Source organism: Nelumbo nucifera, chromosome 1, assembly GCF_055504915.1.
Source record: "Nelumbo nucifera cultivar China Antique chromosome 1, China Antique-T2T, whole genome shotgun sequence".
NCBI lineage: Eukaryota > Viridiplantae > Streptophyta > Magnoliopsida > Proteales > Nelumbonaceae > Nelumbo > Nelumbo nucifera.
In genome coordinates, this window is record NC_142649.1 from 101,897,713 (window position 1) to 101,923,135 (window position 25,423).

General features: G+C 38.4%; 1 protein-coding gene across 2 annotated transcripts in view; it reads left to right on the plus strand.

Moving 5' to 3' along the window:
- Nucleotides 1-5,179: 5,179 nt before the first annotated feature.
- The window catches only part of SAB (HYPERSENSITIVE TO PI STARVATION 4), a 106,299-nt gene continuing 86,055 nt past the window's right edge, over nt 5,180-25,423 (plus strand). The window contains exons 1-2 of one of the 2 annotated variants that reach the window (XM_010279241.3): nt 5,180-5,616; nt 9,253-9,364. In XM_010279241.3, coding sequence (XP_010277543.1) covers nt 5,546-5,616; nt 9,253-9,364 — 183 coding nt within the window. In that variant the 5' untranslated portion in view covers nt 5,180-5,545. The remainder of the gene's footprint in view (nt 5,617-9,252; nt 9,365-25,423) is intronic. The other variant, XM_088890417.1, reaches the window with a different exon arrangement.

Sequence of the window (25,423 nt, forward strand, 5' to 3'; positions counted from 1 at the left end):
AAAGCCACGACTTCTCTTGAAAAGCGCAATCCGAAGTTTAATCGGTGCATTAGTAAAGAAAAAGGAGAAAATACAAGACCTAGCTTTAGACTCACATGGCAGTTCCAATTACAGTGACTTGGATCCTTTGAAACCTCAGGTATGGGCAGCTTTGATCAAACATTGAGGATTGATATGAACGAAGAGGATACATTCAACACAGAAGTACTCTTCTTAGAAGATCATAAGAAGTTTACGCCTTTGAAGTCTAGAACAACGGTAGATAGGTAGGTAGCATCAACAGTCGAAGTTTTGTAGATTTTCACCCTGCTAGATTTTGTGAATCCCCCCTCCAAAATAAAAAATAAAAAATAACAGGGAATATAGAAAGTAAGAGAAGAAGATACCATGAAGGTACACACAAAGGCAATAGAGAAGGGTATATTGGAAAAGGACAATGATGCAACTAGAGATTTGAGTTTTTCCTAATCCCACTTTATAGAGGCATGGTTCAAGAAACAAACCTACTGGCTTGATCTATGAATTGGATTACCCTACTTTTTTAGTTCCTGCCCCATCCTCCTTAGTTCCAAGTATGTGTATGTCCATTCAATTTTGGTTATTGATGTGTTTTTTATCTGAAACAGATGCACCAGCTACCAAGCCCGAGGGATTGGGAAAGGAAGATGAAGGTGGGACAAAAATGATAGAAGGGAGGGATATTGAGGAAAGGAAAATTGTGGAAGAGGAAGTAAAGAGGATATGGGGTTTAATAAGTGAATGTTTTGAGGATCTCAAACTAAATGAAAAAAATAACTGAAACGGGAACTCAAGAACCATGTATGGAAGGAGTTGTGGAAGAGGAGATGACAAAGATAGAAGTAGAAAGGTTAATTTTTGATGTAGAGGGTAATTTTGAGTTCAGTGGGAGGGGAGGTCGAAAGAGACTATCTAAGTAGGGAAGGGAGAAAAAGGAGGGGTTAAGATAAAGGTTAAAGAATGAAAGTTATTAGTTGGAATGTGAGAGGGTTGGGGAGTGCAAGAAAAATGAGGGTAATAGAAGATCTAATAAAAAGAGAGAACCCTGAAGTTGTGATGTTGCAAGAGACTAAACTAGTATAACTGGATAGGAAGCTGATCAGAAGCTTGTGGGGATCAAGAGGCATAAGATGGATTGAGGACCCTTCCTAGGGGGCTTTAGGGGGTGTGGTGATTCTATGGAAAGAAGAGGTATTGGAATCAATGGAGGAGTTGATTGGCAAATACACCGTATCAGTGAAGTTTAAGAATGTGGATGACGGGTTTCCTTGGGTATTAACTAATGTTTACGGACCAAATAGATACAAGGAAAGAAATGAGCTTTGGAATGAATTGTATGTAATGTGGGGTTTTTGGGAAGGTGCCCAGTGTCTTGAAGGGGATTTCAATGTTATAAGGTTATCTAATAAAACTTCTAACCCTAATCAGTCAATAACCACTATTACAAGGAGATTTAATGAGTTTATAGACAGGTGTTAGCTGAAGGAGATCCCTCTTATGCATACTAGCTTTATTTGCTCTAACTTTCAAGAAAATCCACTATGTTCAAAATTGGACAGATTTTTGTTTAATGTGGGTTGGGAGAACCATTGGGAAGATTTAATGTCTAGAGCTTTACCCAGAGTCACTTCGGATCATCACCCCATTAGAATAGGATTATAAATTCTTCTAAATGGTTTCACTCCTTTCAGATTTGAAAGTATGTGGTTGACACATCTAGATTTTGTCCGCATAACTGAAGATTGATGGAAGGAGGACCTAAGGGGGTTAAGGTGGGAGAGAATCAAATTCCATAAGGAGCTACAAAGGTTGGGGGCAAAGATAAAGGAGTGGAATAGGGACCATTTTGGAAGATTGGAAGAAAGGAAGCTTACTCTCACATCTCATATTGAGGAATTAGATAAGTTGGAGAATGAGAGAGTTCTTAATGAGGATCAAAGGGAAACAAGGTGGAAATTGAAGAAAGATTTAGAGGAAATTCTATTGAGATATGAAATTTGTTGGAGACAAAAGTCAATACATAAATGGATAAGAGGGGGATGGAAATACAATTTTTTTCCATGCAATGGCCAATGGTAGAAGGTGTAAGAACTTTGTGGCTAGACTGTAAATTAATGGGGAAGTGATATCTAATCAGGATGAAATAGTCAGAACATTTGTGGACCATTTTAAATCTATTTATAGAAGACCTTTGGATGAGAGATTGATCTTAGAAGGACTATAGTGACCCTTACTGGAAGAGGAGGCAACAAGATGGCCGGAAAGGGATTTTGAGGAGGAGGAAATAAAAAAGACAATGTTTTCCATGAATAGAGCCAAAGCATCTGGTCCAGACGGATTCACAATGGCTTTCTATAGATTTTTGGGAACTTTTGAAAGATAATTTGTTTGAATTTTTTATTGAATTCTCAAATACACATATTATTTGTTGTGGAGTTCATGCAACCTTCTTGGCTCTGATTCCCAAAAAACCTGAGGCCAGTCAACCTAAGGATTTTTGACTCATTAGCTTGGTGACCAATACCTATAAAATTTTAGCCAAAGTCATGTCTTTGAGGCTTAAAGAAATCCTCCCCTCTCTCATAAGCTAGTTCCAAGGAGCATTCGTCCATGGAGACAAATTATGGATAAAATCCTAATAGGTAATGAATGTGTAGAAGAAATGACGAGATTTAGGAAGGAAGGATTCATATGCAAGTTGGGTTTAAAAAATGCTTATGACTTGATGGATTGGAACTCCCTACTACACATAATGCAACAAAGGGGATTTGGGGAGAGGTGGTGTAATGGGCTATTTGATTGTGTTTGGTCTTGTCATTTTTCCATCATTCTTAATGGAAATGATGAAAGATTTCTTTACGGCCTGTAGAGGTTTAAGGTAAAGAGATTCCCTCTCTCATTTTCTGTTTACCCTAGTGGTGGATGTTTTTAGTAGGCCACTCTTGAAAGCAGATGGGGAAGATGAAGTTAAGGGTTGGAGAGTTGGCAAAAATAGGGTCCTGGTGTCTCATCTCCAATTTTTAAACGACATCATAATTTTTGTGAATAGGGTAACCCTAGGAGCGTGAGGAAGTTAAAGAATTGGTTCAAAGGTTCAAAAAGGTGTCAAATTTGAAAATCAACTTGGACAAAAACTTTGTAGCAGGGATTAATATGGAAGAGAGTGTCCTAAGTTTGGTTGCGGAGTGCTTATGGTGTAAAATTACCCCATGGCCTTTAACATATTTAGGACTTACCCTAGGAGCTAACCCTAAGGATAGTAGATTATGGATCTTAGTTATAAAAAGATGTGGTAAGAAATTGGCCACCCGGAAAAAGAGTTACATCTCTTTGGGAGTGAGGATTGCCTTGATAAGATCTACTTTGGTTAACTTACTTGTCTACTCTTCTCCGTTTTTAGGATCCATTCAAGGGAATAAAAGAAGTTAGAAAAGATTTTTTGGGATTTCCTCTGATAACCAAGAGAGACAAGAAAGACCACTTAATCAATTGGAGTGTTGTGTGTAAAAGTAAGGAAGAGGGTGAACCAGGTCTTAGGAATTTGAGAAAGAGAAATCTAACTCTTATAGGAAAATGGTCATTTGAGTAGGAAAATTTGTGGGTTGAAGTAGTGAATAGTGTTCATGGGAGACTGGAGAGCGGCTGATATGCTAGTGTATCACATCGGGTTACTTTGACAACACTCTTGAAAGCAATCCACAACGTGCTTCCTTAGTTCCTCAATTTTATCAAGTATGGTGTTTGTTCAGGAAACCTAATTCATTTTTTGGGAAGATGTTTGACTTGATGACTGCTCCTTAAAGGATCTTTTTCATTTTTTGTACTCCATTTCTTTATACAAAAATAAGGTGATTTCGAGCTTTGTAGTCCTTTCTACTTCACCTTTGAATTTTAACTGTGATTTTGGGTTTTGAAGGGGGCTGAGGGATGAAGAGCCTCTTGTTTGACAAAACTTCTCTCACGTTTTGATATTGTTTGCCTTGAACCCTCTAAACTAGACAAGAGAGTTTGGTCACCAAATGGTGGATATGTTTAAAATGTTCTCCTTTCATGACATGTGGAGGAATTTGTCTACAGTAGCTTCTAGTTCATTCCGAAAGACTAAGATACGATTGACTTGGACACCACCCATTGAAAGATTTATGAAGCTAAATTTTGATGAGAGTAGTTGAAGCAATCCAGGACTTTTTAGAATTGAAGGAACTATTAGAGACAAGGATGGGAATTTGAGAGCACTCTATTTAGGATCAATGGGGATTGGGGACTCTATAAGGGCAGAACTGTATGCAATCCTACAAGGTATACAAATTACAAGGGAAATAAGGGTGGAGTGCTTGGTGATAAAGGGGGACTCTAAGGTGGTGGTGGGTTGACTTAATGATTTATATTCAATGATATGGTGCTGCAGGAATGAATTGAAGAAATTCAAATGGGAGACACAACATATGAATTTGATGATACAATGGGTGGGAAGGGAGGCTAACTCATTTGCTGATTGCTTACCCAACAAGGAGCAACTAGGGATCAATTTTTAAGGGCCAGGCTGTACCTTGCGCCTCCCATTGTGATGCTTGTAACAGTTTTTATTATACCGATAATTAAATTTTGTTTATGAAAAAAAAAAAAATCGAGAGCCCAATCAGCCCAAGGCAGGCTCTCCCTGCGTTACACAACACGTCAGCCAAAATTTTTCCCTAAATTTCCGGTCCGGACTCCGGAGTGGTACAACGGTGACTAACTGAATACATTGTCCAGGGGACAATGCCTACTGGTAAGTGGCCTGGAAAGGCATCTCGGGATATACCCGTCCCGTCCGTCTTACACTAATGGGACCCACCTTTAAATGGCCCCGCCACGAAAGTAAATTCGTAAACTTCTTACTTGGGAGTTGGTCGAATGGTCGGTACACCAATCAGATGGGTTGAGGTCATCAGATTCCGATCGTTCAGCTTCGCGGATAATTCCCCTCTTATGGTGGGTCCGCATTCCTTTTGGCAAGGTTGGTCTTACTGTTGACTGTGGATACCAATAGTCGAACCCGGGTCTTTGTGGAACATCCCAACATTTGCCGCCAGGCCAATGGAACGAGAATGGTGAAGGGTTAATTTGGTCATTTCACCATGAACAGGGACATATCGTGCGCGATCTCGTAAAACGAAACACGGATACGTATACGTTCTTTAATGGTACAGCGTATGTTTTCTTTATTTTTTTGGGTGTAAGCGAATAACACTGGATCCAGAGAGACACTACTGAACAGTTCCTCCTCCTCTCATGATCTCTCTTATAATATCGCTGATCGGAACTCAGTAGCTTATAAATGAATACTTTGGATCTCTGCGTCTGGAGGACAGGTTCGTCTGCAATTCATTGTCAAGGCTCTGATTTGGCAGACCAGACAAGGAAAGCTAGGGTTTTTGACATGAAGGAATGTGGGGGAATCGTACTTCATTTGATCATTATTTGAACTCGGGTGCATCAATTATAGAAGACAGATTATACGGAGTCGGGAAATTCTCAAGCGGAAATGGCGTTGTCGCCTGTCACGTTCCTTTTCGGGTTCCTGCTCATTTCAGTTATCGCATGGGTCATCTTCATGTAAAGCCCTGAATTCTAACATCTTCTGGATTTTAGCTTTTTTTTTTTTTTTGTCATCATAAATTACAGTTGGTGCTTCTAATCTGGAAAGTAAGTTCTGTGGAACTGTTTCATCTTTGAAAAGCGGACATTTTTAGAAACAAAGGCCTCTTCACTGGAATTTGTTCCAAGGAAGGTCATTGGCATGATGCTTTCTTGTATTTTTTTTTTTAATTTTGTTTTTTTATATGCAACACAAGTGGCGTCTAACTTCCATTTGAATTGCGGAAGTTTTCTTGTTTCTCAATGTATAGCATCTGACTACATGGGCTCATGGGCTGTACTTGTGTGTGGTTTTTTCTTTTTGACCACAACAATTGCTCTTTTCTTTTTGATCGATATCAAGATCAGCAAGAACTTTATTGATGTAAATCAGAAAAAAATTAGCAAGGTACATAATAAAAATAATCTACTTTAAGGATCCTTTTCTTGAAGAAATTTGCATCAATACTTATCATCTTTGGGTTATATGAATTTATCTCTTATCAAGCTTACGGCACCGGTTTAAGGATCCATTTTGCTCAAATCAGGGGGATAATTTGGAGATAGTCATACTCAGATCCTCAAAAAGAAACTCCGTGTTCTTCTACTACTTTACCTTCATAACAGTGATCTTCACCATTACTTTTTGGTCCCTTCATTGAGAACCTCCTGTCTTCCAAATAAAGAGGAAAGCAATTCCCTCTTATATAAGTATGTAACAATGGGATATCCAAGCAAATCTCTACCAGGTAGATTTTATACAACAGAACACTACTCCATTCACTTTTTATCATCATCATTGCCACAGATTTTTTTGTTTGCACTCTTCACATTAGACCTTAGCTAAAGAAAATGTTAGCATATATTTTGGTTAGTCATAAATCCTTTCCTTTCCTCTACTCCATATCTTATGTTAAAGAAAGTGTTAGCATATTCTTTCCCATTCCTTCAATCTTGATTCTTTTTGGCTTTCCTTTTGTGAGAAGAACCATTACCTTGCATGCTTGCATCACTATTCCTTCTAGAGCAGTCAACGGAGCCCAAAAGTCCAACACCTGCTCTGATTATTTCAGGTTTGGATGATCAATTTACATAATTGGGTTGGATTTGGATTTTGGAGTTTGCATCCATTTAATAATCAGATTGTGTGCATCTAATCTGATTAAACTATACAACATACCTATCATATAAGTATATGCATAAACATATACATGGATAAAATAAAATTGGTATTTCATATGTATATAAATTTATTTATATGTAAATGTTAAAAGTGAATAATTTTTATAAGTCTTCTTAATCATTTCTTTATTTTCCTTTTAAAATTATAAACAGACCTGAATTAAATCTGTATCTGATCCAAAATCTGATAGTATCCAAATCCAACCCGAGACCCCTAGATCTGATTAGATTCAGATGTAAGACTAACTAGATAATGACCACTCCATCACAAGTACTGAGCCACTATTTTGATCTACTTTGTTTGACATCCATTATCGATTTATATTAGGTTTTTTATTTGATTTTTTTGACATATAGGTTTTTTATTCGACTAGTAAGCATGCACGTGCTGCACATGGCAATTTTTTATGATGATGATAGTGAATGGGGAGAGATGTAATAGTTCAAATTACATTTTGTGCCCCTTAGGAGGGGTTATAAGGAATGAAAGAGGAAATGTGGTTGGTCTAGCAACCACAGGTAAGGGGGAGGGGGATTCAAAATTAGTAGTAGGTTGGCTGCAATCAAATAGTTTGGGAACATGGTCCCTTAGACAACTGGTAAGGGAATTATCGAGCCTCACAAGGGAGCTGGATGCAAAAGTGTATTGGTCTAGGAGGTCAGCAAATGCTTTAGTTGACAACCTAGCAAAACAAGGGGTGAATCGGGAGTTTTTATTTTGTGCAGTGTCGTAAGATTTTTGTTATTCAGGGGTCACCTTTTACTTTGGAAGGTGACAGTTGTTTCTTATGGTTTTATCTAATGAAAGTTACCATTTCCTATCAATAAAAAAAAAGAGGAAATGTGGTTATATTATACTTGGTTCCCTTAGGCGTGGGGGACTCCACTAGGGCAGAATTATTAGCTGCCCTTCAAGGGGTGCAGTTTGTAGTACAGCTAGGAGTGGAGCATCTAATAATAGATGGAGATTCCAAGGTGGTCGTGAGGTGGTTACAGAAACCAGAGTCGGTGGTGTTGTGTTTTAGGAATAAAATCAAGAAGTCTGTGTATTAGAATATGTTGGGTGGGGAGACCAGCAAATGCTATGATACCTTAGCCAAGCAAGGGGCAAACAAGGAACAATTGTATTGGGCATCTCTGTAGTAAGCTTTTGTTTTTTATGTCTTGGAGAGGTCGCAGCTCGTGCCTCTTCACGGGACACTTGTACCTGTTCTATACACTTTCTAATAAAATCTTTTTTCATTTATAAAAAATTATATTTTGTGCGGAGGGACCAAATTATAAAAAATAGGGGTTTTCTAGTCAAAAACATGATTTAATGAATGTTAATGGGACTTATTGCCTTACATATAAGACTTGATGAGAGGGATTTGAATAAGGATACAAGTGGTTGCTCAAATTACATGTCTATCCTTATAAATAGAGAAAGAGTAAATTAAAAAATTGGTGTATTTTAGTAAAAAAAAGTTCCACACTCTCACTTGCACTTTTAATAGTAGTATAAATTTAAAATATTAAATCAAGTTTTATTTGTAAATTATAACCCACTTTATTTAGATTCACTATTTATCTTGTATATCTAATTTGAGTTCCTTATTTAATTTTAAAAATTAAATCAAGTTTGTAATTGATAATCTATTTCATAAAAAAGAATGAGACCCATACCATTCTTTTATTTGAATTAGGAAATTAATTTGAAAGATTAATATAGGTCCTACATCTTTTGAAGTGAGTATTTTTTTTGATAAGTAGCTACATGTTTGCAGTTAGCATTTTTTCAGAGAGTGGAGTTAACCACTGACTTTTTTTAGAGTGGGTAGACGTGTGTTTGAGGAAGAAGACTTTTATTTGAGAGTGGAAAGAACCCCTCTCTGGATAGGATGCCACATATCTAAAGTAAAGCATTCTAGTCAAATGAAAGTAAAGAAAGACCAGGCCTCCTTTTTTATCAAGTCAAACTTTTTTTTTATTAGATGGTTTGAGGTTTGACTATATTGTTCTGAGCTGTGTTTGCCTGGTTTGAGCTTATGCTGGGTTTCAAAACATTAATGATTATATGAGTTTTGGAACTTTGTTGTTTTATAATATAACTTACTCATTTTATAATATATCTCCCTTGTGTATACTCCTATCTCTGTTGAAAGTCATATACAAGTAAGTAAAAAAATTAACCACTATGTTAAGTTGATTTGTTATGATTTCCTGAGATAATTTGGTTTGAAGAACATGCACATTTTCTTTTGAGGTTCTAAACCATCCTTAGTTATGCTTAAAGTCATTTTGATTGTATCATGGTAAAATACTTTAATATTCTTTTAATTTCTTATCTAAGAAAAATGCATCATGATTAATGTACATAACTACAGTTTATGCTTGTTTCTTAAAGATGCTAGTTCTATTTGAACTCATTTCTTGTTATCCATCTTATTTCAGGTTTGCCGCAAGGTTATTGACCTGGTTTTTGAGCCGGATAATGGGAGCATCTGTTGGATTTCGGATTGCTGGATGGAACTGCTTGAGGGATGTGATTGTGAAATTCAAGAAGGTTTCTTCTTCAATCATTGTTATTTTGTGTGCTTTGGCTAAGACATATTTGTTTTTATCTTTATTGAACAAATTGTTGCTGGATGGAATTGCTTGAGGGATGTGATTGTGAAATTGTTGTTTGACAAGTTATGTGGTTAAACAAACAATTATGCTACTAGTAATTTTTGTTTTTGTCATTCCATTTGAATCATTTTTTTCCAGATGGTAATTCATTAATGAACTTGATTTTTTCTTTTTCATTTTTTTAATAAGGTGAGTTTGTTTGTAGTTATAAATGGATAGGTGGTGGGTGTTGGTTGTTGTTGGTGATGATTGTGTTGAGAAGAAATCTTAGAGAGTCTTGAAATTTCATTAATCTCTAATTTGTTGGGTTTCTTGGATGGGGTTTACCTTGATCCTGGGAAAGAAGATAGCTGGATTTGGGCCCTTCATGCTTCTGGTCTGTTCTTGTGTGCCTCTTTTCTTGATGAGAATTTACATATATTAATAATGGTCAAGAGGAAAACCCAAGTTGCTCAAATAGGCATCAGGAACAGTACAAAGAAAACACCAATTTGTTGACCATACCAAAACAGTAATGAAATAATCTATCCTGTTACATTAAGCCCCTGGTTGTGTGCCTCTTTTTTTAAAACCTCAGTTCCCACTCTCCAGTGTCTGCACCCCTTTCCTGTAAAAGAGGTTTGGTTTAAGTCTATTCCATTTAAGTGGGAACTCTTTGTTTGAGAAGTTTTTTTTTTTTTTTTTTTTTTTTTTTCTTTTTCTTCATGAAAGCATCAAGACATGTTGCTTAATGCAAAAAAAGGAGGCCTTACTGGTATATCTCACTGCATTAGTGTACACTTCGTAAATCTAATGGTGAGTCTTGTTTACATAATTACATTTACTAATCTCTTGTCCATTTGCTCTTAGTACTTGGGGAGGGCTCTTTCCTTTTTTTTTAGGTACTAGAGGAATCTTCTCCTACTTGTGTGGCTAACTTGTTCTCACCAACAACCTTGAGAATGCCAAAAGGAAGAGGAAGAATTATGTGGAGATGTGCAGGGGCAGCAATGGTATGGACTTCATGGCAGGAGCGAAATGTTAGATTTTTCAAAGACAATGAAAGAAGCGAGGAGGAAATTTTTTAATGTGTCATCCATAGGGCAGTTTCATGGATAAAAATGATGGAGTTAGTCTTACCTTTTTCCATGGATGACACTTCAAGGAATTGGGTTGTGATAGTGGGCTCATCTTCAACAAAGAGGAGGGAGGCTTGTGCATGGATGAAACCGAGTAAAGGATTTTTATAATTGAATTTTGATGGTAGTAGTTTTGGAAATCTGGGGCCTTCTGGTATGGGGTCTGTTTAGAAATCAAGAGGGTAATGTAGTTGTGAACTAGCGATGTATTCAGGTCCAATTGGTATTGTGATGCAGTATCTTTGTGGTTTAGCACTATTTTGCAACTAAACTTAGGTCTAGATGTGTAGCACAGAACTAAAGGGCTAACAAAAGAAAGAAGAGAAGAGAAGAGAAGAGATGGGAAGAAGATGAAAAGTTGAAAACGTTAGGCAATCACACCTGTGGGTGAGTGCAATCACACCAAAATTTGTAGAGAAACTTTGCTTATTCATTAGTCAAAACTGTTCTTCAAATGAGTCTTGCAAGCTTAATAAGAAAGAAGCTTCCAAAGGAAGAAACTTGTCCCCCTAAGTTAGCTTGCCCAACAAGCTACTTATGAAAAGAAGCTAGATTAGACTAAACCTGTCCCAAACAATTACAAACATAAAACTAAACAAACGGAAATTACTAGACTAAGATCTGTCCCCAAACATAATACCTAAAAATGCAAAATTATAAAAATACCCTTGCTGTCCAAAAATGTAAGACAGTCAAATAAGTCCTGTCCAGCAGCAAACTCAACCACACAAAGGACATCTTAAGGTGGATTGAAGACTCTATGATCTTGCCAAGTTGATTCGCTGCTAACCCAGCTCCCATGTGAGCCCCACGTCATCGTATTGATGCCAAATAAACATAGGAGCAGCTTTTTTTTGGATTGTTACATAGGAGCAGCTTTGGTTCTCTTTTGATACGCCTTAAGTTGATTTCCATCATCTTGGGGATTTGATCAGAGATGAAATTATGGTGGTTGTGTTTGGAGTGCAGAAAGCTGTGGGAATGTTTCTTTCATACATAATTATAGAGGGTGACTCAAGTGATAATAAGCTGGTTGATGAATGAGGAAAAGCTATTTAGATTTATAGAAATCTGATGAGTGTTTGAGTAGGAACATGGAAACTAAGGTCCAATTATTTAGTAGGGTGGCAAATGGCATGGCTGATACGTTAGCCAAGGAAGGGGTAAATAGAAACCAGGTTTTCTGGGCTGAATTGTAATACATGTTTTGGGGGGAGATAACTGGCGTGATGCTCCATTGGGTTATCTCTTTAGTTGGGTTTTCTTCAAATTTGTATAGTCTTGTAAATTTTAATCAATGAAACACTTTTGATATTGATAAATTGTGGCGATTTTGGTTGTCTATGCTGAAGGCATAGTTGTCATTGGGAGCAACATATCCAAAATCTCAAAACTGAAGTGGTATTTGGCTATAGGTTTTGAAATTAAGGATCTAGATCATCATCTATGCCTTGTCTATGCTGAACTATATAGGGTTGACGATAATCCTGTTTCACCATTCCGTTTTGTTTAGTGCCATATAAATCAAGGATTTGGATTAACTCGGGAATTTCTCGGGGATATATAGCACGTCTGATGCGCCTCGCCCAGGTCCTAGGCGCACCCCTTTCAAAAGGCGATGCGTCTTGTGCCTCAGCCCAGGCGTGTGCTCACTGAAGCTCCGAGAACCCCCTATTTACTAATGTTGTTCATTCATTAATTCCAATAAAATATCTTCTTAAAAGACAATTAAAGTTATAAAATCATTATTTTTCATTTGAGAAATAAGAATTTCAAACCCTAACATAGACTTGTTTGGGCTTGCCTCGAGGGGCATAGTACAAAGGCAACTCATAGAATCATGAATGCAGTATGTTTTACATCACCTTAGCTACTTAAAGCAATGCAATTAAGGAAAAAAAGAGATTGTGGGTTTTACATGCTTGAAAATGCTTTATATGTTTGCTTTTTTTTTTTTTAAATTTTCATTTGAATACACTTTACATGTTATGTTTATGTATTTTAATTTTAGATAATTGGTTTTTTTAAAACATTTATTTTAAAATTTATGTTTATATTTTTTTTATTAACATTATGTTTAATATTTTTTGCATTTTTTAAAATTTTTGGGATTTTTTTTGAATTTTCTGACTTTTTTTTTTGATTTTTTAGTTTTTTTTGTAGTTTTGCGCCTTTCTTAAAAGTCGCGTGCCTCACCTTGCGCCTCAGGCGCAAATTGGCCCTTGTGCCTTGCGCTTTTAAAACACTGTATTCATTTCATAGAGGAAGTATATCTTGGATTTGTTGAAGGAGATGGGTAAACTTAGAGCTAAGCCCGCTGATACTCCTACAAATCCTAATCATAAGATTTATGGGAGTAAGGGTGATTTCATTGTGGATGAAGGGATGTATCGGTGTTAGTGTTTTGTTGACAAACTTCTATATGTGCATTTTTTAAGGTAAATAAAATATAAACTTCATTAAATGATGATCATGGAGAGCAATATTCAAGCACTGTGGTAATGAGAAATCACCCAACAAAGGAAAAACTAAAGAGAAAAGGTACAATGCATCAATCCCCCATTCCATCTCTAAAGATGACCAAAGACCATGACATCTTCTTTAGGGTGTTCAATCACCTTGTAGCCCATGAGTTGCTTAAGTTTCCCACTCTCCCTCTTGGAGCAAACCTCAAGGATAGTAGATTCTAGAATCTAATTTTAGAAAGGTTTGCAAAAAGATTGGCAGTTTGGAAGAGGAATTACATTTCCTTGGGAGGTAAGATAACTTTGATAAACTCCGTGCTTGCTACTTTAGAAAGGTTTGCAAAAAGATTGGGACTTCTGGAAGATAGGATAATTTTCGAAAAAATTATATGGGATATTCTGTGGGAGTTGGGGGAGGGGAGGGAAAGAAGGATCACCTGGTTAAGTGGGAGATATAGTATGTACGAGCAAGAGGTTTGGGAATAAGTAATGTAGGAAAAAACAATACGACCTTGATGGGGAAATGACTTTCGAGATGGGCTATTAAGAAAGGTTGTGACACAAAGTGGTGGGAGGGAGGGTGGGAGGGAGCCCGCGGGTGGGCTCATTTGCGTGTTCAAGCCCGTTCGGGGGCCGGGTAATAGGTCTAGGCATCACTATGGAAAGCTATTCATGGTCTAGCACACATCATTTATCATACCTAACAAAACTTGTACCCTTTCTCTGTTTTAAAAGGAGTCCATCTCAAGTTTTCTTACACCTCCCTTGCTTCTTGTGGTATAAATTGGGATTTTGGATTCAGAAGAGGTTTAAAAGAGGGTGAATTTGCTAAGGTTGCAGATTTTTTGCTCATCCTGGAAAAGTTTGTCTTGACTTATCCAAGCCCAATAGGCATGTTTGGACTTCCCATCCTAAAGGTCTCTTCACGTGTGCCTCTTTCTTTAATTCTCTTTACTTTTCTCCTCAAGGTCAACCTTTTCCTTCCAAAGGAGTTGGGTGTAGGTTTGTCCCCCCCTAAAATACGTGCCTTTTGTTGGGAAGTTTATTATAGGAAGATTAAGACTTTGGACAATCTACAAAAAAGAAGACTTTCTCTGCTCCCCTAATTGGTGTATTCTATGCAAGTCCAATGGTGAGAATTGTTACCACCTACTAATCTCTTGTCCAATTGTTGCAGGTAATTGGTATTGTTTTGGGTGTAGGTCAGTAGGTGAAACTTGCTGTTGGTGGTGGTGAGATTGTTTGATCCGACTGGTACATTTTCTTGGCCCAGCAGAAGGGAAAGAGTCTTGTGGAGATGTACAAGGGCAGCAGTGCTCTGGACTATTTGAGAAGAAAAGAATGCAAGAATTTTTCTCAAGGAAAGGAGTGAAGGGTGATGCATCGGGTCAGAACTTGGATATCTTTTCACATCTTTCTTTTGATAATGTTTGGAGAAACTGGGGTGAGGTGGCGAATAGTTCTTCAAAATAGAAGCCGACAGTTTGTCTTTGGTCACCTCCTACTGAACAATTTATTTACCAAACTAAATTTTGATGGAAGCAGGGGGTGTTTTTAGAGATAATGAATGCGTTCTTCTCAAGACTAGTGGGAGTGGGGGACTCAATCAGGGTTGAATTCCCTGCAGTGATTCAAGGGGTGTAGATAGCTAAAGACTTGACTTTGGACAAGTTGATTGTTGAGGGAGACTCCAAGTTAGTGGTGGGATGCCTAAAGAAGCTGGTGACCGTCATTTGGGCATTTAGGGATGAGATTAAGAAGTTTAAATGGTTAACTAGCAATATGACCTTGAAATTCAATGGGTGAGAATATCATTTAAAGCTGTCTACGGGCATTGATTCAAAGCTGGTAGATTGGGCCTTGTGTTTACCAGATTTTGAGGGGGTCAAAAAAAAAGGATTTGTACTTCAGAGTTGTAATTGGAAGTCTTTTGTTGTTTGTGTTTTTGGTTAGTGGTTTGCTTGTTGTTTCTTGTTTTTTCTGGTTGTATTGGGTGATGCCTCATCACCAGCTTCTCTTGTGAGATCTTTTTTAATAAAATTTTCCTTCTTATTTATATCTTCAAAAAAAAAAAAGGAAAGAAAGAGTGGCTAATGGGATGGCTGATACCTTACCTAAGCTAGGGCTTAATAGGGATCATTTATATTGGGCTCAATTGTGATCTGTTTTCTTATGATTTTATTGATGTTAGAGGTGCATCTCACACCTCTTCTTGGGATGCTTGTACTGCTTTATATATCTATTTTTCCTTATAAAGTTGATTTTTTATTTCCTCTCTTTTCTCAGCTCTTGGATGTCAACAGTTGATGAATTTGGAGGATTATCCTTTTATGGCATGTGGAGGAATTTGCTCAAAATCCTTAAATCTACCTAAAGAGCTCTCCCATTTTCATTATCTAATTTTGAATTTAGGTTTCAATTTGATTGCAGTGCCAAATACAATTCAAGTCTAGCTGGTAGGGGGGGGGGTCTTCTCCAAATTGGATTGGAGCATCTTTTGAGCCTATAGTGGTCCCATTGACGATGTATAGAGTGCCTGAGATACATATGGGGTGGATCAGTACTGCCTTAGGTTAGGGCTTTTTGTGGGGAGGTAGTCTCATTAGAGATCAACACTTTTAGTAACCTTCAAAATGCAAGGCCCTGTTGGTGTTTCCTCGTCTCAACTCTCACGCGTTTTCTTTGTAGAGTAAGTTGTGAAAATATATATCTAAAATTGGGGAAATCTTCTCTATTTGGATGCAGGTGGACTCTTCTGTTGGACATGGAATGCTTATTTAGGTCATCTTTTTTTGATTCACCTAAGAAGAGAGGAAATATCTTTTGGGAATGTACCATAGCTGCAATTATTTTCGGGCTCCAATACACTCCTGTTGTTTGCTGATGACATTGTATTAATTGATGAAACTAATAATAGATTTCACTTAGGGTTGGAAACAAAGAAATAAGTTGATGTAACCTTTTTTTTTGATCAACAACACAGAAATGATTCATTAAATTAAAAAGGGTGTGTACAACAAGAAGTTGTGGGTAGACGAAAAGTCCGCAGAAAATCCATTAATTACAATACAGTCCCAAGCTTAACCCAACAAAGAAATTCATTAATTACAACAAGTCCCAAAGGACCCAAAGGAAATCCCACTAACTATAACATAGCCCAGAACATAGATTGTCTTTGAACGCCTTGCTTAGCTAGACCATCAGTCATGCTATTAGCTGACCTCCTAATCCATCTTATTTGAATTTCCGTGTCTTTAGAAGCCTGCTTAAAGCGCATGAGCTCATTTCTTAGCCTCTAGATTGCTCCTTCCCCTTTTTTTCAGCCAATTTACAACTACTTTTGAGTCCCCTTCAATAATCAACCTGTTAATCCCCAACTCTTTAACTTTCTCAACACCAAATACTGCTGCTTTCGGTTCTGAGTTCACCACATCACCATGCTGAATAGGGCCTAAGAACATGGCAATGATATTTCCATTCTCTTCCCTTATTACCCCGTCAATACCCGATGGGCCAGGGTTTCCCAAACAGTTACCATCAAAGTTTAGTTTCTTCCACCCAGCATCTGGAGGGGACCAGAATTTAGTTACAATAGGTCTTGTAGAAGCAATGTTTGCAATTATTCCCCATGATCTGAAGAATTCTTTTGTCTTAAAAGAAGTGTAATTAGGGAAGTCCTTAGGAAAGAGAAACCGACTATTTTCTTAATTCAAGAGTCAAAGCTGACAGAGGTGGATAGAAGATGGGTGAGGAGTGTTTGGTCAGCTAGAGGGTTAAGTTGGGCGTTTACACAATCATGGGGAGAATCAGGAGTCATCATTACAATATGGAAGAATGAAGAGATGGATTGTATTGAAGAACTTATTGGCAATTTTACAGTAACAATCAAATTGAGAAGGAAAGAGGATGGTTTTGAGTGGGCCTTAACCAATGTCTATGGACCTAACTCGTATAGGGAGAGGGATGATTTTTGGGATGAACTTGCAGCCATTAGGGGTCTTGGAATGGACTGTGGTGTTTGGGGGGTGATTTCAATGTCATAAGATTCCTAAATGAGACTACCAATCCAAATCGTTGGGTCACCTCTAGCATGAGAAAGTTCAACCTTTTTGTGGACTCATATAAATTGAGAGAGCTTCCTATGTTGCAAGCAAACTTCACTTGGTCCAATTTCCAAGAAGAACCCCTATGTTGTAAATTAGATAGATTCTTATTCTCTTCAGATTTCGAATCTGTGTGGAGGGGACTAGCAGTAAGGGCTCTCCCTAGACCTACCTCAGACCATTGTCCAGTTAGGTTATCCCAAGAAAACTTAGGAGGGGGGCCATGTCCTTTCTGGTTTGAGAACATGTGGCTGCTCCATCCTGATTTTATAAAAAAGGTTCAACTGTGGTGGGAAGAAGACCAAGTGGAATTCAGGTGGAAAGGGTACAAGTTTTATAAGAAGCTGCATGCCCTGAAAGCTAGAATGAAAGCTTGGAATAAGGAGGAATTTGGAAGAGTGGAAGAAAGAAAAGAGTGGATTGCCAATAGGATTCAAGAAATTGATGGAGGTGAGGCAGAGAGGAGATTGATAGTAGGAGTGAGGGAAGAGCGTTGGAAGCTGAAACAGGAGTTGCAGGAAATCATAAGGAAAGAGGAGATAAGTTGGAGGCAAAAATCTAGGTGTAAGTGGCTGAAGGAGGGAGATGGGAATGCCAAATTTTTTCATACCTTAGCAAACAGAAGGAAGAGGAAGAATTTTGTGGGGAGGCTGGAATGGAATGGGGAAGTTATTACAAGTGAGGAGGAGATAACAAGAGCCGTTGTGGAGCATTTCAAATCCATTTATGATAGCCCAAGGAGAGAGAGAGAAGAAATTCCTGACCTTGATTGGCTCCCAGTGAATAGGTTTTTGATGGATCAGCTAGAAAAGAATTTTGAAGTCCAAGAAGTAAAAGATGCTGTTTTTTCAATGGAACTATCTAAAGCCCCAGGCCCAGATGGTTTCACGATGGCCTTTTACCAAGATTGCTGGAACATTATAGGTGGTGATTTAATGGAGGTCTTCTTGGAATTCTTTGAGAGAGGCAAGATAAATTTGGGTGCCAATGCTACTTTCATAGCTCTGATTCCTAAAAAGGTAAATTCAAACCACCCAAAGGATTTTAGGCCCATAAGCCTAATTGGTAGTATGTATAAGGTAATCTCAAAGGTCTTGGCAGAAAGAATAAAAAAGGTATCACCATCCTTGATTTCTTTGGACCAAGGGGCATTTGTGTCAGGAAGACAAATTATTGTTCAGATCCTTATTGCCAATGAATGTGTGGATTACAGAAAAAGAGGAGAAAAGGGCTTGATTTGCAAATTGGACTTGGAGAAGGCCTATGATTTGGTGGACTGGGGTTTTTTACTGGAAGTATTGAGAATCAGAGGATTTTGAGAAAGGTGGTGCATGTAGGTTAAAGGTTGTATCTCTTCATGCCACTACTCCATTCTAGTGAATGGCGTAGCCAAGGATTTCTTCCCAGCAAAGAGAGGTTTAAGACAAGGGGACCCTCTTTCTCCTTTTCTTTTCACCCTGATAATTGATGTGTTGAGTGTCCAGATCACTAGAGCCGATGCTAGAAATTTGCTTATAGGGTGGAGAGTAGGGAGGGAGGAAATAGTTGTAACCCACCTTTAATTTGCTGATGACTTGATTCTTTTTTGTGAAGGAGATCTGGAGGAGTTGGAAAATTTAAAGATCTTGGTAGAGAATTTTGAAAAGGTCTCCAACTTGAGAGTAAATTGAATTAAAAGTTGTGTAGCTGGAGTTAATAGGCAAAAGTAGAGGTGGCATCTTTGGCTAGATCTCTAGGTTGTGAGGTAAGTGATTGGCCTCTCAAGTATTTAGGCTTACCTTTGGGAGGAAACTCGAGGTCAATTAGCTTTTGGTACCCAGTTTTGGAAAGATTCTCAAAAAGGCTAGTGGGTTGGAAGAGGAACTACATCTCTTTAGGGTGTAGAATCACTCTAATTAAGTCAACATTAGCAAATTTGCTAGTGTATTTTTTGTTTACCTTCAAATTGCCTATTAAGATTGCAAACCAGGTTGAAAAAATAATGAGAGATTTTCTGTGGGAACCTGGAGATACTAAAAAGGATCATAGGGTAAAATGGGAAGTGGTGTCTAGAAAGAAAGACAAAGGGGGCTTAAGGATTGGAAATATTAGAATAAGAAACACAACTTTGTTAGGTAAGTGGCTATGGAGGTTTCCTAAGGAGCAAGAGAGTCTATGGCACAAGGTGATAAGAAGTATTCATGGAATGGCAGCAAATGGTTAGGACGCTGGACTCGACCCAAGGGCTTCATGCTTTTCCCTGTGGAATGATATTGTTGGTATCTTGCCTATCTTTTCTCCTTTCATCAAGTATGATGCTTGTGTGGGTAATATGATTCTTTTTTGGGAGGACTTGTGGATTGGAGAATTTCCTCTTAAGGATAGATTCCTGAACCTATATTCCTAATCTCCCTTAAGGAGAGGTTTGAGGGATTCAGAAGTGGACTCGGCAATTGATATTTTTTCTCTTCTAAGTTCAGTTTTTCTAGATCACTCTTCTCCTGACAATAGAATTTGGACTGAAACTTCTACAAGTAGTTTTTCTTGTTCTTCGTTTTTCAATGCTTTGGTCCTTCCTTCTAACCCGGTATCCTCGTTTCCTGTTAAAGAAGTATGGAGCTCCGGTCCCCCCAAAAGTAAGGGCTTTTTGTTGGGAAGTGGTTCTCCAAAAAATCAATACCTTGGAAGTGCTTCAAAGAAAGAGACCAAATTGGTGCTTGTCACCTCATATTTGTAGCCTTTGCTTGAGGAATGGTGAGACGGTGAATCATCTATTAATTTCTTGTCCTTTTAGTGCTCTAATTTGGGATTGGTTCTCCTCTCTCTTTTTTTGTAGGTGGACTCCTCCCACAAGCATAGCGGATTTATTTGACCCTAGCTTTTTCCGACAACCAAAGAAGAAAGGAAGGGTGATGTGGAGAACAACGAGGGCAGCTATCTTGTGGGCAGTATGGGAAGAGAGAAATAATAGGATTTTCCAAGGGAAAGAAAAATCAGCTCTTGAAGTTATTGAAAGGATCACCATCAAGGCAATACATCAGCTGAAAACTCTTGAACTGTTCAAGGATGTCTCTATAGATGATATTTTTAGAGGCTGGAGTATTTTAGCAAGGTCTTCTACTTCATCAGCTACCATACAAGCAGTTTGGTCCCCTCCTATGCAGTGTAATGTCAAACTGAACTTTGATGGCAGCTCTATTGGGAACCCCAAACCTTCTGGAATAGGGGGTGTGTTTAGAGATGCGGAAGGAAAAATCCTACCTCTGTATTCTGGTTCAATAGGTTTGGGGGACTCGCTTAGAGCTGAAGTATTGGCTCTCCTCCAGGGGCTCAGATGGGCCAAGCAATTGGGTTTTCAACAGTTAGAAGTGGAGGGGGATTCCAAATTAGTAGTAGGTTGGCTGCAATCAAATAGTTTGGGAACGTGGTCCCTTAGACAACATGTAAGGGAATTATTGAGCCTCACAAGGGAACTGGGTCCCCAAGTGTATTGGTCTAGGAGGTCAGCAAATGCTTTAGTTGACAACCTAGAAAAACAAGGGGTGAATCAGGAGGTTTTGTTTTGTGCAGTGTTGTAAGTTATTTGTTATACAGGGGTCACCTTTTACTTTAGAAGGTGACAGTTGTTCCTCTGGTTTTATCTAATGAAAGTTACCGTTTCCTATCAAAAAAAAAAAAAACAATTTCAAAGTTTTCACCCAATGTGCCGACCTTATAGTTATCACTTCAATCATAACATCTCTACTTCTTTTCTTATCATCAAATATCCTCAGATTTCTTTCCTCCCAAATTGTCCAAGCCACTGCTGCTCTAGTGTATCTTCCCATCACTTTACCTCTCCTTTACCAAGTTTTACTGCTATGCAAGAAATCAAGGAGGAGTTAGCTCACGTTAACCCAGAACTGAACAGGGATACATCATAGAGAGGTAAACATTCGGGTAAGAGAAGCGGTCTTTGTATGAACCAAATGGCGGGGAATATTTCCTTCCAAAATGAGGAGACAAAAAACTCCAAATATTCCTTATAGGGTTTGACAACCAACTGTCCTCCTTTGCCCCTTGCCCTAAATTCTCAATCGAGCTTAGGTAACTCCGACAACTCTATACATTCAGTTTTTGCTACTGATGTGGTTTCTGTGTCCTTTGTTCTAGATTCCCTTCCCAGTTCAGAGTCAGAAGCCCATGTCAGAAGGCCACAAGGAGACATCAGGGGGAGATGGAAGGGAAGGAGAGGGTGGAGGAAACATGCAGGGATAAAAGAATTTGGGGAATCATTTAGAGTATAATTGGTGAAGTTGAAATAAATGAACTAAAGAGGAAGGTTACAAATGGGATAGAAATGGTATGCAGTGGGGAGTATGAGGGCAGAGTTGAGGAGATGGCTACGAGTGGAGAGCACAAAAATACTAAAAGAGGGGAGACTAGTAAGGAGGATTCAGTAGCAGAATTTGTGGGAAAGCTACGGTGTAAACTGAAGAATCCAAATGATCTAAAAGCTTTTCTACAAAAAAGGAGGAGAGTAAGATTAGAAAAGAAAATTGAGTGAAGTTGAGAGGTTAAAAAGAGATATTGAGGGGGATAAGAAGTTTGGGGTGAGAGGGGATAGAAGGAAAGGGACTAAATCAATCTTTGGTGGTATTAGGGTTGAGTCTTAAAGTTGAAATGAGAATCCTAAGCTGGAATGTGAGGGGGTTGGGTAGTGCGAGGAAGAGAGCAACTATCAAAGAGGTGATTAAGAAGTTCGACCCGGATGTGGTGTTAATTCAGGAATCCAAGAGATCTGATTTTGATAGCAAATGGGCAAGAGGTGCCTGGAGGTCTAGGGGATAAAATGGGCAGCTGCTCCATCATGGGGAGCCTTAGGTGGAAGTTGTAACATTGTGGAAAGAAGATGTGATGATAGGATTGGAGGAATTAAGTGGAGATCATTCAGTCTCTTTGAAGTTCAGGCAGATGGAAGATGGTTTTGAATGGGTTTTAACAAATGTATATGGCCCCAATGACTATAGGCAGAGGAAGAAATTGTGGGAAGAGTTGAGTGATATTAGGGGCCTCTGGGAAGGACCTTGCTGTGCGGGAGGTAGGGGTGTAAATAGATCGAATTCGAATCGGATCAAGCAATATCCGAATCCGAATAGAAAACCCGATATCCGAATTCGATACGATATCCGACGGATATTGAAAATTAATATCCGAATTCGAATCCGATTAAATATTCAAATATTCGAGTATTTGATTCGAATACGATTAATTAATTATTTTAGATAATTAATAAATATAAAAGTAAATATTTTATTGATATAAAGTATATAAATATATAGATTATATAAAATATCTTATATATTATATATAAGAATTAAATAACCGGTCGAATTCGGATATTTATCGAATCGAATCAAGTGGTATCTGAATTCGAGTCCGATTAACTATTCTGTAAGAATAGGATATCCGAATTCGATTGATTATATATTCGAATTATCCGAATTCGTTTCGATTATGTCGAATATCGAATTCGAAATCGGATTTTCAAATACCGTTGACACCCCTAGTGGGAGGGGACTTTAATGTAGTGAGGTTCAAAGAGGAAACCAACAATCCGAGACAGAGAGTGACAACTAGAATGAGAAATTTCAACCAGTTTGTGGACACTTTTGAGCTTAAAGAAATTCCACTCCGAAGTAATAATTTCACATGGTCCAACCTACGATCAAGCCCGATATGCTCTAAGCTAGATAGGTTTTTGTTCTCAACAGATTGGGAAGAGCATTGGGGGAATTTGACTTCTAGGGCACTCCCCAGACTCACTTCAGACCACTAGACCATAATGATGTGTAAGGAGGAAATGAGAGGATATGGACCTACCCCATTTAGGTTTGAGAATATGTGGCTGGTCCATTTGGGCTTCATTGAGAAAATCAGAGAATGGTGGGAGCAATGTAATCCATTAGTAAAATGGGAGGGTATGAAATTCCACAAAGAAGCTTCAATTCCTAAAATCCCAAATAAAGGAGTGGAACCGTCTAGAGTTTGGAAGATTGGAGGAGAGAAAGTAGATTTTGATGGAGCAGATAGAGGAATTGGATTTGAAGGAAGAAAGGGGATCTTTTGGAGAGGAAGACAGGAAGCTGAGATGGAGTGTGAGGAGGCAGATGGAAGATCTCTTGTTTCAGGAGGAAATAAGCTGGAGACAAAAATCCAGATGTAAATGGTTAAAGGAGGGAAATAGAAACATGAGGTTGTTCCATTATGTGGCAAATGGTAGGAGAAGGAAGAATTTCATTTCAAAATTTGAAGTTGAAGGTGTAGCAGAGGCTTTTGTAAATCATTTTAAAGTTATTTTTAGAAGGCCTGTAAATGCGAGGGTTTGGCAGGAGGGGCTGGATTGGCCAACTCTAAGTGTAGTGGATAAGGAGGGGTTAGAAAAGAATTTTGATCTAGAGTAGATAAAGGAAGCAGTGTTCTCGATGGATAGGACAAAAGCTTTAGGCCCAGATAGATTCACAATGGCATTTTATCAGGATTGTTGGGGTATTGTGAAGTAGGATATAGTGCTGGTTTTTGAGGAGTTTCACACAAGGGGAATATTTAATCGGGGCCTAAACTCCACTTTCATTGCTTTGGTCCCAAAGAAGAAAGAGGCTTTACAACCAAGGGATTTTAGACTTATCAGCTTGGTGAATAGTCTGTACAAGATAATTGCAAAGTGTTGTTTCTAAGGATAAATAAAGTTCTTCCAACCATTATTGCACCCAACCAAGGAGCTTTTGTGAAGGGAAGGCAGATCACTAATCAAATTTTGATTGCAAATGATAGTTTGGAAAGTTTTAGGAAATCCAAGAAGAAGGGTTTGGTATGCAAATTAGACTTAGAGAAGGCTTATGACCTAGTTGATTGGTCCTTCTTGGTGGAGGTGATGACAAGTTTCGGCTTTGGAGACAAATGGTGTAAATGGATTTGGAGTTGTGTTAGGAGCTGTCACTATTCTATCTTGGTGAACGTGACTGTGAGGGATTTCTTTCCTGCCTTGAGAGGAATAAGACAAGGAGATCCACTTTCCCCCTTCCCATTCACTTTGATTGCAAATGTTCTAGGGAGACTGATTCATAGAGCTGATTTGAGGAACTTAATAAAATGATGGAGTGTAGGAAGGGAGCAAGTGCCACTTAACACACTTACAATTTGCAGATGACACAATACTGTTCTGTGAAGGTGGGGACATAAATTGGATAGGGAACTTAAAATCGGTAATACAACTATTTGAGCAGATGCCTAACCTCAAAGTGAGATTTGATAAGAGTTGCTTGGTGGGAGTGAATTTGGAAGAGAGGGAAGTAAGTGAATATGCAGGTTTGTTAGGGTGTGTTACTTTGGATTGGTCTTTGATTTACTTGGGCCTCCCCTTAGGAGATAATCCCATGAAGGACAACTTTTGGAACCTGGTATTGGAAAGATTTGAGAAAAGGCTTGTTTCTTGGAGGAAAAGTTATCTCTCTCTACGGGGGAGAATCACTTTGATTAGGTCTACCCTAGCTAACCTTCCTGTTTACTTTCTGTCAGTGTTTAAGATTCCCACAAAGGTCTCTAATAGGGTGGAAAAGTTAATGAGGGATTTTTTGTGGGAGTCAGGAGAGGAGAAGAAAGATCACAGGGTGAGTTGGGAGGTGGTAACTAGAAGTAAGAAGCTAGGAGGGCTTGGGATTGGGAATATTAGGAAAAAAATATGGCATTGTTGGGGAAATGGTTGTGGAGGTTTCCAATGGAAAGGGACAAATTATGGACGAAGATAGTGGCTAGCATACATGGGCTGGAAGACAATGACTGGGATCCAGGAATTATGGCAAAGACTACAGCTGCTTCCCCTTGGAAAGCCATTCATGATTTGCTTTTGATTTTCTCCCCTTGGATTAGGTATGATTTGAACTCTGGTAATCGAATTAAATTTTGGGAGCAACATTGGGTTGGGGATTCATCCCTGATGGATCAATTCCCCTCTTTGTATTCTCTGTCAGATTTGAAAAATGAACCCACTTCTTCTTTCTTAGTTCCTTCAAAATCTACTTCTGGTTTTGGGTGGAATCTAGGGTTGAGAAGGACAATCTGGGGTACAGACTTGGGCTGTATTTCGTCTTTGCTAGCCATCCTTGAAAATGTTTTCCTGGACCCGAGTAAGGATGGCTCTAGATTTTGGACCCCTCCCCCTTTGGCTCCTTTTCTTGTGCGTTGTTTTTTGAGACTTTGATCCTTTTGGATTGTCCTTCCTTGTTAAAGAGATTTGGAGCAAACCCATTCCTCCTTGGGTTGGTAGTTTTTGTTGGGAAATTTTCTTGGA